This window comes from Xyrauchen texanus, chromosome 47, assembly GCF_025860055.1.
Source record: "Xyrauchen texanus isolate HMW12.3.18 chromosome 47, RBS_HiC_50CHRs, whole genome shotgun sequence".
NCBI lineage: Eukaryota > Metazoa > Chordata > Actinopteri > Cypriniformes > Catostomidae > Xyrauchen > Xyrauchen texanus.
In genome coordinates, this window is record NC_068322.1 from 12,713,291 (window position 1) to 12,728,784 (window position 15,494).

The following is a 15,494-nucleotide window of genomic DNA, read 5'->3' on the forward strand; positions in this document are numbered from 1 at the left end:
ATTATGAGTTAAGAGCACATGATCATACGTCCTCTCTTTTTGGACATGAAAAAGTATGTGCAAAAGCAAATAATCCTTATGTGATTATTCTGACAGAGAGTAGCAGGTCAAAAATAAATGTTATTATCTTTGATTTAAATTCTGATTCTGTCAAAATTTCTCTAAGGGATATTGGAAAACTACTCCACAGTTTAGGGCCGGCAATAGCAAAACCACAGTCACCCTTCGACTTCAGTCCAGACCTAGGAACCATCAAAAATCTCTGATCAGATGACCTTAGATGTCTAACAGACGTATTTGAACTCAGAAGGTCAGAGAGATAATTCGGTGCCAGTCCATTCAAGGCTTTAAAAACATAAAGTAGGATTTTAAAATCAATTCTGTATCTGACTGGCAACCAGTGTATAGAGAATAAGACGGGTAATGTTTTCATATTTCTGAGTGCAAGTCAAAAGTCTAGCAGCTGCATTTTGAACAGTTTGTAAATGATTTATCCCTATATAAAGTGAAAAGCAGTAGTCGAGTTGAGATGAAACAAAAACATGTATGACTCTCTCAAACTCCACAAATTATAAAAAACTCTTAACCTTAGCTAGGAGCCATAATTGAAAAAAGCCGCACACACACACATACACATATACCTGTTTGTCAAATTTCAGTGCAGAATCAAATATGATACCCACATTTTTCACAGAGGGTTTAACATAAGATGCCAAATCTCCCAAATCATAATTTTTGCTGCCTGAGATGCCTGAAGGCCCAAACACAATCACCTCTGTTTTGCTCTCATATAGATTTAAGAAATCCATAACTTAATATCCGATAAGCAAGCAGATCAGGACTTCAAGCCATTTTTGTCATTATGCTTCAAGGGCAGATATATTTGAGTGTCATCTGCATAAGAGTGAAATGACAACCCATGTTTGTTTAAAATAGATCCCAAAGGAAGCATGTACAGTGAGAATAGAACAGGGGCCAGAATGGAACCTTGAGGAACCCAACAGGTAAGAGTGGATTTGGATGAGGAAAAACAAACTGAAAAGGGTCAATCATCCAAACAGGATTTAAACCAGTTGAGAGCATTACCTTTAAAGCCCACACATTGTTCAAGGCGTGAAATAAGAATGCTTATTCACCAGCATAACAAACAAATTTAACTTGAATGCCCAATTCTGACATATGTCTTGCAGGTCCCAACTCTAGCCAAACTTAAGTGAATGATATTGAATTTAAACACACTCAATCCCTGGTGCTGCACAACAAACTATGCCAGCAATTTTGATTCCTTGATAATGTGATTCCTTAATAATGTGGTTACTGGGGACATACATCCAAGATACAGAGCTGAACTCAAAACTGCCGTAAACTCACCTAACAACACACTTCATTTAATCATAAAGTCAACTCTCCAATACCTTCTTTATAAATGTGTCTGGACTAAACAATTGGCAACGTGAGCAATGCGAATTGTAAAGAGTCCAGTGGAGATGATATACTTATGTTTCCAGTGTCTTCAGACTAGCAGTGCACAAAGAAGTTTCATCTAGCATGGAGAAGAGTTCTCATGACTGGGAACTTCAGAAATATGTGTGTGCGTATGAAAGAGATTGTCGCCTGATGGTTAAGAGACATTTTCACTGCTCTTCAAAACTACTAGAGTGACACTGCATAGTCTGAGGGATCAATTTAAAATGGAGCGGAGAATGGAGGCAAAAGAGATATGAGAGAGGCTACGCTTTATGATGGAAACGTGCATTCACTCTCAAATTCTTTCATTCTTAGCAGCGTCTGCTCGCGGTCTCTTTTCTTCTATCTCTACTTTAAAATAGCTATCCATTTCATGAAACAATCAATCTGACTAGGAAAACAATCTATGTACAGATCAATGTAGTCACAGGTCTATTCTGATTGGACAGAATGAAAAACACTGTGCTAAACACAAATAATAAAAAACGCAACTAACCATACAGTCATACATAGTAAATAGGCTTTTAAAAGGATGAGCAATATCCTTCGATGTTGACATTAAAGACTGTATATGAAAAAGTTAATGTAAGCCAAATTACTCTGATACCAACATAAACTGGTGTCAGGAGCACAACCTCTCCCTCAACGTCAGTAAAACCAAGGAGCTTGTAGTGGACTTCAGGAAGAAAGACGGAGAACACAGCCCCATCACCATCAATGGAGCACCGGTAGAGAGAGTCAGCAGTTTCAAGTTCCTCGGTGTCCACATTACTGAGGAACTCAAATGGTCCGTCCACACTGAGGCCGTTGTGAAGAAGGCTCACCAGCGCCTCTTCTTCCTGAGACGGCTGAGGAAGTTTGGAATGAACCACCACATCCTCACATGGTTCTACACCAGTACTGTAGAAAGCATCCTGACTGGCTGCAGCACCGCCCACAACTGCAAAGCCCTGCAAAGGGTGGTGCGAACTGCCAGAAACGTCATCGGAGGTGAGCTTCCCTCCCTCCAGGACATGTATAACAGGCGGTGTGTGAAAAAAGCTTGGAGGATCATCAGAGACTCCAGCCACCCGAGTCATGGTCTGTTCTCACTGCTACCATCAGGCAGGCGGTATCGCAGCATCAGGACCCGCACCAGCCGACTGAATACACGACAGCTTCTTCCCCCAAGCAGTCAGACTGTTGAACAATTGATCTCTCACGATCAATAATTTGCACTGCACTTTATTAATCTATAATCTCACACTGGACTGTCAGCATATTCTCCTCAATAGAACTACTTTATATATATATATATATATATAATGTATGCTCTTTACTTATTGTATTGTATATTGTGTATTCTATATTGTGTGTATTGTTTACTGTACATTGTATATAATTATTGTGTTGTGTAAGTATGTGTATATTTGATATGTAAATTGTGTTGTGTAAGTATGTTGTTTACTGTAATTGGTATATGTCTCGTCACTGTCATGACTATGTTGCTCGGAACTGCACACAAGAATTTCACCTACTGTTGCACTTGTGTACATGGTAGTGTGACAATAAAGTGATTTGATTGATTTGATTTGATTGATTGATTTGATAAACGGGTTCCATGACATTCTCTTATCCTTGAAAAACCATGTACAAAACAATGCAAGGTAAAAGAAAATTTACCCTGGCTCCTAATGCAAACCAGGTGAGGTATAACAACAAATTAGGGATACAACATGTAATGACACAATAATTGGACACAGTCTGAAGTGGTTTAAAGTTTGATTTGTTTATTTTGCAAAGCAGATCAGGGGCTCAGAACTGACATCTCTTGAGTGACAAGACAAAACAAAGCAATTAGAATATGAACATTACACACAAAAACACAATGAACAGCTTGAAAATGTGTCTAGTGCAACAGGTGTGTGATGAAGGGTGGTTGTAACAGGGTGGATCTTAGGCAAGATGGTTGGATAAATGAAATTCATTCTGAGTTCCTCATTCAGACTGAACAAATCTAGAACAGACTAGAATTTCAAAGCCACCAGTTCTGGAATTCTGGGTTTAGGTTGGTCAAGTATGGCCAATGCAGGTTATTCTTGTTGGGTTCTATTCACTGTGTACTATCCTTGCTGAACCAAAAAACTTGCTGGTTTTGAGCGCTCCGAACGTTTGAGTTCCACCTACAATCCCCACTGCTTTCTTTGTTGGACTGCAAGGTGCTAATTCTGTTCTGTCTATTTCAGAAAGTGATACCAATTTCCCCTTTCTGATGGAAGGGAAATGACAGGAGGGAGAAAGGGAAGGTAAAAGGTAGAGGAAAAAGGAACAGAATGTGTAAGGGTGCTCTCTTTTCACTGGAGTTTATGGTTCAGTACTTGCTCCGGTGTGTCAGGTCCGTCTCTGGATGGCGCCTTTCCTTGGCAACAGTCGATAAACAGTGCGATTACAGATACAAACAGGCCTCCCTCACTACCCGCTCTGAGAATTAACCCCCAGTCCTCAACTTGTCCTAGACGAAGTGAAAGAGACAGAATGTGTGTTAGAAGCTGCGAGAGATATGATGGCATGTACTTTAGCTACAGCATCTGCATACAAATACAGAAGAAAAAGGAGTGCTAAATATTAAATAAAGGATGGAGCAAATAGTGCATGTGTGCATGCTTGTAATAGAAAATGTGAGGAAGAACGAAGAACTGAAATAGATGTGAATATGTTACCACACGGCAACCCACATTAGAAGCAAAAAGCCTCAACATACCCAAACGTAAAGATACAGTTATTCATGCCAATACACATCTCTCACAGACTACTGCACCCGATAACAGGAAATAAAATCCCCAGAGAAACTGGGGAAGAGGTGAAGTAGGGAGACAAAAGAGTGAGTACAGAAGAGAGTAAGAAGTAGATGTAGATAGATGGGTTATGGTCTGCAGAGAAGAAAACAATAAAAAAAGAGGGATGAATGTGTCATGGGAAAGACCACATCGGATTTGTCCTTATTTGAACCTATATTAAGTAGGGATGAATCAGTAGTCTACTCATGTTCCAACAATTGACTAGTTGATTAGTGAAGTTGACTAGTTTATCAAGATTCTCACATTTTGATATTTTTTTGTGGTGATAACGTGAATGTCTTTCCTCATTGTGTCTGATATTTTTTGGGTTTCTTCAGTATTACATAGTAATAAGTTATCCCAACTTTTACCCTGCATTCCGACTGTTCCATTCCATGTTTAGTTGTTTTTGAACGCAGAATAAGATTATGTTCACACTTGTGATTTCGTTAGAAAACGCATTAATTTTGCTACATTTATGCCTCTCAAGCACACTAGAATGTTGTTTTAAATGACTAGTTATTTCAGGGAAACCACTGACTGGTCAATTTTAAAAATGTGTAGTTTTGCACACCTCAATTATTAAGAAGATTTAATAAGGCAATACTAATATCTTGCACATTCAAAGCTTGTGAAAAAGCTCAAAACTGCGAGTGCCATATCATTTATAATTAAGCGTCAAGTTCTAGAAACACTCAAACAGGTGTTGGCATTTATCCCAAACCTCTGAAGGACACTGGTTCTTAGCCAGTGAAAAATGCACCTCGGCACAAACAGATGCTGAAGTCCCAAACTCGAGCCGCTCATTCTGAAAGAGTGGAAGACAGTTGAGAGAAGAGAAAAAGGAGGGAGAAAGGGTTAAGAGTGTTTGATCATGCGTTAACAATAAGAAAGAGCGAATAAGAGATTGTCGGCGATAAAGTAGTATTCATGGTGCTTTGAGAGGAAGAGGGAGTGCGCTTTATCTCTGCGCTCAGGGCACTATCAGTTCCAGGTTGTACCGCAGCCACTGCTTCACAAAGTGATGGAAGCAGGAGGAGGTCACAGCCAAATATTATCAGTCCAGCAAAGATAAACCATAGAGTAATTACGTTCACAATGCCTTAGTCATGACCGATCACTGTCTTTACCCTCTCTGCTGGTCAGGGCGTATCAGGGGAATTCGTTTCTTTTAGCTCTTTAGCTACGGTGACCACTGATTAGACCCCCTCTTTCTAGTTGGAAACAATATGAGATGTTCATCCAAATATAACTGGTTCTCAGTGCCTTCTTTGAAAATGACAAGGATAAGATCAGATGAGACTTCCAGATCCAGACGGACAAACAAGGACTGGCCAACAAATCTGACATTGTGATTATGGACAAGAGGGTTGAAAACGGCAGGTGTAATTAGATGTTGCCGTCTTTAAAAATACAGAAGGTAGCCTTGGAACCTTGGAAGCATGTGGCAGGTCAAAGCCAAGGTAGTTCTGGTTGTAATAGGGTTGTGATGTGGTAAAACAAACATACAGCATGACCAATGTAGTTTGAGTAACAACCAAATTCTTCTTGTGAGCCAGTTCTTGTAATGATTCATAAAAAAATACTAAAGTTATTGATGTGAATTAGACTTTTAAATCATAATTATATCTATATCTCCATCAATTCATCTACGTATTGTTTTCCTGCTGTCGTTGTTCTGGTGATCCTCTTTGACTAATCTGTGTTAGTCAAAGCAGTCAATAAAATAATAAAATACCTCACACCATCATAGGAACACATACAAAATGTACAAGACAATAATATAAGGACATGCCTGTGACCCTGTGCACATGAACATGCACATTTACAAACCTAAAAACATTAGAAATGCTAAAGTTAAGGTAACTTTGGTGCATAAACAAAAATGAATAAAACATATCTTTATTTACATGATGTATCGCTTAAGTGCAGCAGAATTCATAGCACTGCTTTAATACTAATACCCCAGAGGGCAACACTCTTTCTCTCTCGTCCTCGCTCCACAAACTGTGCTGTTGTAAAAAAAAATCTATCTAATGGAAAGACCCATCTGAATATAAATTGTGTTTGTGTGGAATTGCTAGAGTGTGCTGAAGAGATTTTCGGAGAGGACCAGTCGAATTCTGCCCATTTACATCCTAACATTGCGGTATCAGGACTTGGGAACGCTGCAGTTAAGGATTATGGGACAGCGCTTTTTAAATGACATGTCCCCATTCCCACTAACTTCATTTAACACACACTTACGCATGGACCAAGAACAGCAGCTGTCAGCTGATATTATGGAAATTACACTTTCGTCTGAGCCTACAATTTCGAGTGAACTTTCTGGCGCCTGTAGCCAAGTGGAAAGAGAGAACACTAGGCAGATGTTTAGATTTGCAAATGGAGGTCTTGGTCAAGAAGGCAAGGTGTGTATTATTACAGGGCCTTGTGAGGATGGCAGTGCTGATTCACTGGGACTTAATGCTTGCTGTGGATGCTAATTCATATGCTGGAGTTTCTGTCAAATGGTAGAACACACAAGCCCAAACATAAAGCACACTACACTTTTATCACAATACACAGCACTGTCTATTTGGGGAAGAGTTTTTTTTTTACTTGCATGTCGGTGGGTCACATCTGCACAGGCTCAAACTTGTTTTAGCAAGAAAGGAACTGAATTAACAATATAATAAAGATATTTTTTACTTTAACTACTCTCAGTGTTTACTTGGCTAAAATGAGAACATACCATATATTTATATTGGTTTTAAATAAAAGCTTATTATAAAAAGATCTCTTAGGTTATTCAAAAATACATTAAAAATGCAATCCACATGCAATTAAAAATTACTTGAAATAACTTTGAAATGATAAAAAATGTATGCTTTTTTAATTCCTGGGGTTTCAATAAAAAAATGCAGAGATAGTAAAAAAAAAGTCTCAAAAGCTAAAAATCTTGAAAAAAGTGTCATGTGATTCAAAAACCAAAAAACAGAGAAGACCCTTTTAGACTGCCATGACTAAGTAAAAAATAAATAAATAAATACAATAAAAAAAATAACATTTTTTTTTATTATAATATTATTAAAAACATTTTTAAGAAAAGACATACTTTGTTTAGCTCAAATGGAGAAATGCTTGATATATGTAACTTGACTTAAAAAATATGTTTGAAAACCTTTTATTCATTAAATGTTTTTATTTTTAGTCATTTTAGTCATTTTTGTCAAAAATGCTACAAAAGTTTTTCAAAAATGTATGAAACCAACATGAACACAAAAATAAAATTTCTACGATCTTGACACGTTTTAAACAAGATTTTTTTTAAAGATTTCTATTTTAAAGATTTTTATCCCTTTGGACAACCTTATTTGTCAATGACTGCCCAAACTTACCCTTACCAGAAAACTTGCATTTTTTTAATAAAAGAAAAACAAAATAAACAAAAATAAAAAACAAATGTATGCATTGTTTTTCAAATGATGACATCCCTGAATGCCCGCAAACAATAATTAAGCAAGACTCAGACAGTCACCTGTTTAGATTTGTTGACACACTGCAGGTAAAGTGAGGCGATGTTGGAGCAGAGCAAAGTCTTCCCGGCATTTTCCCTGTAGCACTTGAGAATCTGACCCTGAAGGTCGGTGCACACTGGACTAATTTCATATCGCCTGAGAGAGAGAAAGAGAGAGAAAGTAACAGGAGAAAAGAGACAGAGAGAGAAATGTCAGAGGAAAAATAAATTCAGTAAATGAATGTGGTCATCCATCATAATTAAATTTTCCATTTTTAATAAAGTGGCGCAGTAGCAGTGACAAAAAGCTGTTAAATGATGTTCTTAGTGTGTTTTCACAAGTAAACATCAGATCAATCACTAATCAATAGCAGAATTGATTTGTGCAGAATTAGTTTGCAGGATAATTGCATGTTGAAACACAGTACAGGAGGTGTAATGAGGTGCTGCTTCACGACACACATCAGCTGTAGAGGCCTTCAATGGACTGATGAACATGCAAAACCACACCCACACACACACACTTACTTTGCTAGTTATATGAGTAAATGCCTTACCAGTTTTTTTTTGTATAAAGATAATAATATACTACAGATTAACCCTAAAAGATAACCTTTTTTACATAATTTTTTTAGACCTTTGAGCAATGATGTAACCAAACATTGTAAAGTTTTATTGTAGTTACAATATCTACATTTTTGTAAACAACACATGCACTCAACTCAAAAAATCTTTTTCAAATGTTATTCAGAAACAACCCCAAAATATCCAAACCCTGACAGCACAGATTCCTGACCGTCTGCCTGCTGGAGATCACTATCAACAATGTCTCCATCACTCAAGCTCCCAAAAATTCAAATACCAAATATAATTTTCGGAGAAACATTGGTACAAAAATTCTGAGGACAAACTAGGTGAACATTGGTGAGCCGAAAAGGACCACCCACTTTTCAAAGAATATTAGACCCAGGTTATCCAAAAAAGGCACAACACCATCTCAGTAGAACATTAGAAAACACACACACACACACACACACACACACACACACACACACACACACACACACACACACACACACACACACACACACTTCATTTCACAGAGGTGACATTTGGGACAGCAGAATGCAAAGAAAGGATTGGGGTAGGAGGGAGATGTTATCCTGTTCTATTCAGAAAGAAACACTTTTTAAATCAGACGTGTGAATGGCCGATCGCTGTCAGTCACTCGCCCATCTCAAATATTTGGGTCCTGGAGTGACTGGGGATTCACCCTCTCTCCTTTCTTATTCCTCTCTATCTGTCCAGCCCAAGTGGGTGTAGTTAATGTTAGCCCCAAAAATATTGGATGCATACTTAGAAATAGTAAGCCATCAGCTCATATTGTTTGTAATTAAAGTAAATGTAAAGTAAAAGTAAATTATTACTTTACGACATTATAACATAACTTTTCAGTTCACGCATTAAAAATGTTATGACTGCTTCAGCTTGCCATTCCTTGCAATTTTACTATGCTTCGAAAGTCAAAGGAGATCAGTCACAACACCACCTCCTCAGTTGTGCAAGGGGTTGTAGACAATATTATCCCAAAAAGCATGCACAGAATCATACTTCGAAAATCCACTACAAAAACAATGCCATCCAGGTATCTTTGACGTACTACATTGACATTGAGGGCTGAGAGAGACACACAGATATAAGATGCTTTACTGAGGGGTGGGGGGGTATAGAGTAACAAACAGAGGGGAAACATTCAACAAAAATCTCTTACTCAATAACCACCCGCAATCCAACTTAACCAGATGCTAAATGTGCAGATATGGTGCTGTGTCATGAGTATGTACATACAAGTGATTGTCATTATTTTGCACCATCTTTCATTGTAAATTAGGCTATTGTATATTGTGCCTTTATCACAAAAGTCAGCACTATTTTGTGATTGGGCCGTTCAGAAATTCTTGCAGCTAAATGCAATGCAACAAATGCAGTTGTCTTGTAACATGTTTTTAAAAGTTCAAGTTCTTTTAAATTGACAGTTTTTTAAAGACAAAGCTTAAAAAACAACGAAACATGCCGCAATGGTCAATGACATCTGTCTAGCGCATACATATATATATATATATATATATATATATATATATATATATATATATATATATATATATATATATAAAAAAGTGCATACAACAGGCAAAAACAAGTTTGGTGTGAATAGCCCCAAACACTGCACTTTTACTGCCCATGGCAAGCAGAATGATTAAAAAGATGTATTAAAAAAAGAACGTTTCATATTTGTGTACATATTCATCAAATGATAATCAAAGGAGAAGTGATATGCCCTGGCATATATCTAAATGCAGTGTGTAGTCGAGCACACTTTCGGCATTTAAAAGAGCTGATTCAGGTGCCTGGATTTGAGTGGTGGAGAAATGATGTACAGTTCCAGTAAAGTATACCAGCTTTACGAACCACCATGCAAGACTGGTTAACCATAATGTATCTGATTTGCATAATTCCTTTAGTAAATTGGGAACTAATAAACAAATATTGTGCACAATTAGTGAATTCCACACAGTGTATTGCATACACAAGCATTATTATAAAGAGAGACAAAAAAAGGAAGGAAAGGGAATTTACCTATAAGGACCAAAGAAGAAATGACAGAGGATAATAGTGCTGGGTGTTATGCAAGAAATGGGTTTACAATATAATTTTTTTTTTTAAAAACATTGCAAGATCCGATTACATCACAAATCCCCCTACCCCCACTGCCGAGGGTGAATTTAATAGTTTTGCTTTAATGATTTTGCTTTCCAAATTAAATGTATTTATTGAAAAACTTATTCCAAAGATATTTCTAAATTCAAACTGCACTTCAAACAAAACAAAAAGCATTTAAAATAATAAAGTGGTTAAACAAATCGTATTTAACCACATCTCATTTGCTGAAACACAAGTCTCCATCTAAAAAACAGGTAGAAAATGACTTAGACAAATTAAGATCTAAAGAAAATTATAAATGTAAACAATCATAATGATAATTGAAATATAAAAACATTTTAGGTTCAAGGTGTTTTTGATTTATTTTATTATTTGTGAGCCAGCATGTTAAGCTGGAATTGTTCTGTGGAAATAAAGCAAACTTAACACTGAGCACCTCATGAGAATTATAATAAAGTGTGTTTCTTCAAGCGCGTGTCTTTGTATCTAACAGCATTTCTTGTCATGTGTCACTCTGTGATGTCTTGCAGGTCGATTATCCTCCACTGCACATGAAATAGGCAACCCAAATTTGGCAGGTATTTTCAAACCCTGGGGTACTATTTCATATATTTGATGACTTCCCAACTCCATGGTTTTGTCATTTCCCTATATTGTCGAACATCATCTGTCAATGAGCGTCGATATCTGCATCTGGATATTTGCCAGATATCATTGATGCATAGTCATATCGCCCAGTGGGGAAGTACAGTTGAAGTCTGAAGTTTACATTCACCTTAGTCAATTACATTTAAACAATGTCACTGGATTTCCGACACGCGACATCAACCCGCTAGTTTTAAAGTTAGTAACAGCGTTAACAGTATAATTTGTTCACGTGCCATTCGAATTGTGAAAAAAGACATGGCTGTGCGCAAAACCATGCCATGGTCAATAAACGAGGTGCAGGTGTTCCACTCGTTAACGATGAGCAAAACGAAAAAGTCTCTCAGGAAGTGTCTCAGCTGTTGACCGCACACGGCTACCACCGGACCTACCAACAGTGTAGGGAAAAGTAAAACAAAAAAAAAAGAAAAGTGACTACAGAACCATCAAGGAAAAGTGGAAGTGGTTTGACCAAATGGACCCTATCTAAACCAGCAAGCAATGGGAGGGAGAGGGCCCTGGAGGATGGTACATTTTGTTATGTTAACTCTATACTCTGCTTGAAAGCTTCACTTTATTTAGTTGACCAGCTACTGGAATCTTGCTTCTAAAACAACCAGGCCAATTTAACTGTTACACTTATGTAAAACCACCATGCAACAAATGCTTTATGCAGCACAATGAGCTAGCAGCTAACAGCTAGCGGTCGTGTTATTGTTTTGGTCAGTTTGTGTCATGTTTAAAATGATGTCATGGCAGTAGAGGCGGCGCAACTATGACGATCAGCCTATAATCTCACCCACGTTGATGCGGCACTAAACTGCAATGGAAATGCAAGCTCAGAAAAGTAAAGCGAGTAGAGTTGAGGCAAGTTGAACTGTAACGTGCAGTGTAAAATTGCCATTAGTTTATATAAACGTCTGACCCACTGGAATTGTGATTGTCAATTATAAGTTTAGCAGTCTGGCTGTAAACAATTGTACTCATGTCATGCACAAAGTAGATGTCCTAAACGACTTCCCAAAACTATAGCTGCTAATATTAAATCTGTGGATGTTTAAAAAATGTGTTTTAATGACTTCAACCTAAGTGTATGTAAAATTCTGACTTCAACTGTATTTAAAACAGGAAAAAACTGGACAGAGATGTGTAGAGAACAAGGGGGAAGGACAGAAAGACTGTTCTAAATTATCCCTTGGTCTGCAACCTTCCTTTTAACCTACACTAGCGCATGAAGGACTTCCTGTTACTATTCTGGTCTGTAGGGGATTTACAATGTAAAATTGTTCAGGTGTAGTAGTGCACGGAAGAACAGCAGAATTAAAGACAAAAGACACAAAAGCACCCTTTCCGTGCTCCATTCAGCTTATTAAAATACCACCACACATTTCTCAAACAGTCTTAATTCTCTCAAATCAAGACTAATGAAATATTGGCTCGCTGGTGCTGTGTTTTAAAGGCCAGTGTTTTACAGTCAGCCTGGATGAACTGGTATCTCACTCTTAATAGACATGTGACTATTAGTCATCATTTACAAGCACTCCCAGTCTAGCGGGGTGAAGAGGTTAAGCATCCACATATGAAAAAAACACATGTATGTTCATTTAAAAGCTGACGGGCCGTGTGACAGCCAGACAGAAATAAATACAAATGAAGCAGTTACGAAGAAAAATGACAAGCGCTCATTTTCATCGTTTTTTTAAAATAGGATCCATCAGTTCCACTGAAGCAAAAGAGAGGCCACAGGCTCCGATACAAACTCGCACCATCCCATTACCTGCTGGAATGGAAGGGAAAAGGGAGTATTAGAAAAAGAGAGGGGTTTTTGGATGGATGAGATGAGCAGAGGTCAGATATAAGGGTGAGAAAGACAAGCAAAGGCAAAACAAAAAAGATGAAGGGGTGGGAGGGAAGATAAGAGAATGATATATTGGTAATCCCAGCCGCAGTAAAGATGTAACCAAGGTAAGATTAGTCTCGCTGGAGTCTGGAGAGACACTTTTGAGCTGATGAGAGTTTGATAACCTGCTGCAGCACAGGCCATAAATTTATGTGTGTTTTAAGGATATCCTATCGTCCATGAGCTTGATGAGTAAAAAGACTATTTACCCTGTGTTGATATTCTTTACTGTTAAGACTTCTTCTGACCTCTTTTAAAACGGAGTACTTAGCTTAAATATTATGGCTGGTCTACTGCAGTTCTCATATTTTTCCTGTAATAGCTTTAATTGTGTTCTTTGAAACAGGTAAAACTGTGTTTCAATAGGCAGTCAGACTTCATGGCCTTTTAAGAAGAGTTATTTCTCTTAAAGAGTAGACTATTACAGACTGAGTTATTGCTGTGTATGATGGGGCTATTCCAAGTAGACGTAAGCGGTAACATGTTCAATGCTTTTAATGGACCATAAATATGAGAGTCTAAGTCTTAAACCAGAAACGTACTCTATGCATGTAACAAAAACATTTCTAGCTACGCAAGCTCGATTTCACTTCTGAAATGTATCAGAATGCAATTATCTAACATATTTATCAGATTGGAAATATAACTCGTACCCTAAAATCTGAGGGCAATTATTGGTTTTTACGAATGTCATTCAAGACCCTAACCCCTAGGACAAACCCCAACCCTAAGACTAAACCTTTAAAATCAGAGGGCATGATTTTGCAAGTGGGTTGATATTAACTCAAGTCCTAAGGGATGAGCGGGCAGTGACTGGTTGACAGGAATGCTTTTTTTTCTCAATAAAAACTTATTATTTACTCCAACACATGAAACAGAAAAACAAAACATATATGTACAGAGACAACTTTCAAACCCCATTATTCCCTTCACCCTCCAAATCACCATCCCCACTCTGACCCCCAACAAAAATGTATCTGGTCAAAGCTAAAATACACACACAAAGGAAAAAAAAAAATGATTTTTTTTTATATATATATAACAACACCACACAATTAAAAATATAAATCCCTCTCCACTGCCTCTCCCTGAGAGCCTTCCAAAAAGGTCAAATACCTGCCCCACTTCCGATTAAATACCCCCAGATTGCCTAGCCTTCTACAACCCCAATTCCAAAAAAGTTGGGACAGTATGAAAAATGCTAATAAAAACAAAAAGGGATGATTAGTAAATTATATTCACCCTTTGCTATATTGAAAGCACTACACATTATATGATGCTTTTCCTTGTGAATTTAATTGTTTTGTTTCAAATCAGATGATTGCAACATGCTCCAAAAAAGTTGGGTCAGTCGAGTGTTTACCACTGTGTAACATCAGTATTTCTTCTAAAAGCATTTAGGCACTGAATACAAGTTTAAGTTAAGAATGTGGAATTTTCCCCCATTCATCCATTATGAAGATCTTTAGCTGCACAATTGTACGGGGTCTTCGTTGCCGTGTTGTGCACTTTGTAATGTGCCACATATTCTCAATTGGAGATGGTCAGGACCGCAGGCAGGCTAATCTAGCACCCACACTCTCTGCTTCACAGCTATGCACTTGTAATCCAGGTAGTATGTGGATTCAAGTTGTCCTGCTGGAAAATGCAGGGACGTCCCTGCAAAAGACGGTGCTGGATGTTGCTCCAAATTTGACATATCAGTCTGCATTCATCGTGTTCTCACAGATGTGCAAGTCACCCATGCCATGGGCACTGCCACACCCCTGACCCATAAAGACACTGGCTTTTGGACCTGATGCTGATAACAGCTTGGATGTCCCTTTTCCGCTTTACTTTTTCCTATTTGAAATGAGGACTCTTCAGACAAAAAACACAGTTCCACTGTTCTACTTTCCATCTAAGATGAGACCGAGCCCAGAGAAGTCAGCAGCGCTTCTGGACAGTGTTGATGTAGGGCTTCTGCTTTGCACAATAAAATCTTAACTTGCATCTGTGGATGCAGCGGCGAGTGGTGTTGACTAGAAAAGGTTTACTAAAGTTATCCCACGCCCATGCTTATGATATCCATTACAGATGAATGATGTTTTTTTAAGTCAGTGACGTTTTTGGAGGCTCTTTATATATTATGACACAATATAACATCTCCGGTTTCACATCACCTTGTTATTTGAACTCAGATTAGTCTTAAATTGCTCCTGTCTCAACTTTTTTGGAGTGTGTTGCAATCGTCTGATTTGAAGTAATTGTACATTTTCAAAAAACAAGGAAAAACATAATATAATGTGTAGTTGTAGTGCTTTCAATCTAGCAAAGGTTGAAAATAATCTACAAATCATGAAATTATCTCAATATTGGGTAACAGACAGTAGAGGGTAGTAAATGCAATAAGAATGGCATTTCTCATTTCTAAATAATACTTTAAAAAAAAGTACAAAAATAATTA

General features: G+C 37.6%; 1 protein-coding gene across 8 annotated transcripts in view; it reads right to left on the bottom strand.

Annotated features, from left to right (window-relative positions):
• Positions 1-3,222: 3,222 nt before the first annotated feature.
• Positions 3,223-15,494, bottom strand: part of LOC127639179 (MICOS complex subunit MIC19-like) — a 93,169-nt gene continuing 80,897 nt past the window's right edge. For 4 of the 8 annotated variants that reach the window (XM_052121073.1, XM_052121071.1, XM_052121069.1 and 1 more), the window contains 2 exons: positions 7,804-7,939; positions 3,223-3,958 (listed from right to left, as the gene is read on the bottom strand). In XM_052121073.1, coding sequence (XP_051977033.1) covers positions 3,935-3,958; positions 7,804-7,939 — 160 coding nt within the window. In that variant the 3' untranslated portion in view covers positions 3,223-3,934. Of the gene's footprint in view, positions 3,959-5,007; positions 5,092-7,803; positions 7,940-15,494 lie in introns of all 8 variants that reach the window. The other 4 variants (XM_052121070.1, XM_052121065.1, XM_052121064.1 and 1 more) reach the window with 2 other exon arrangements.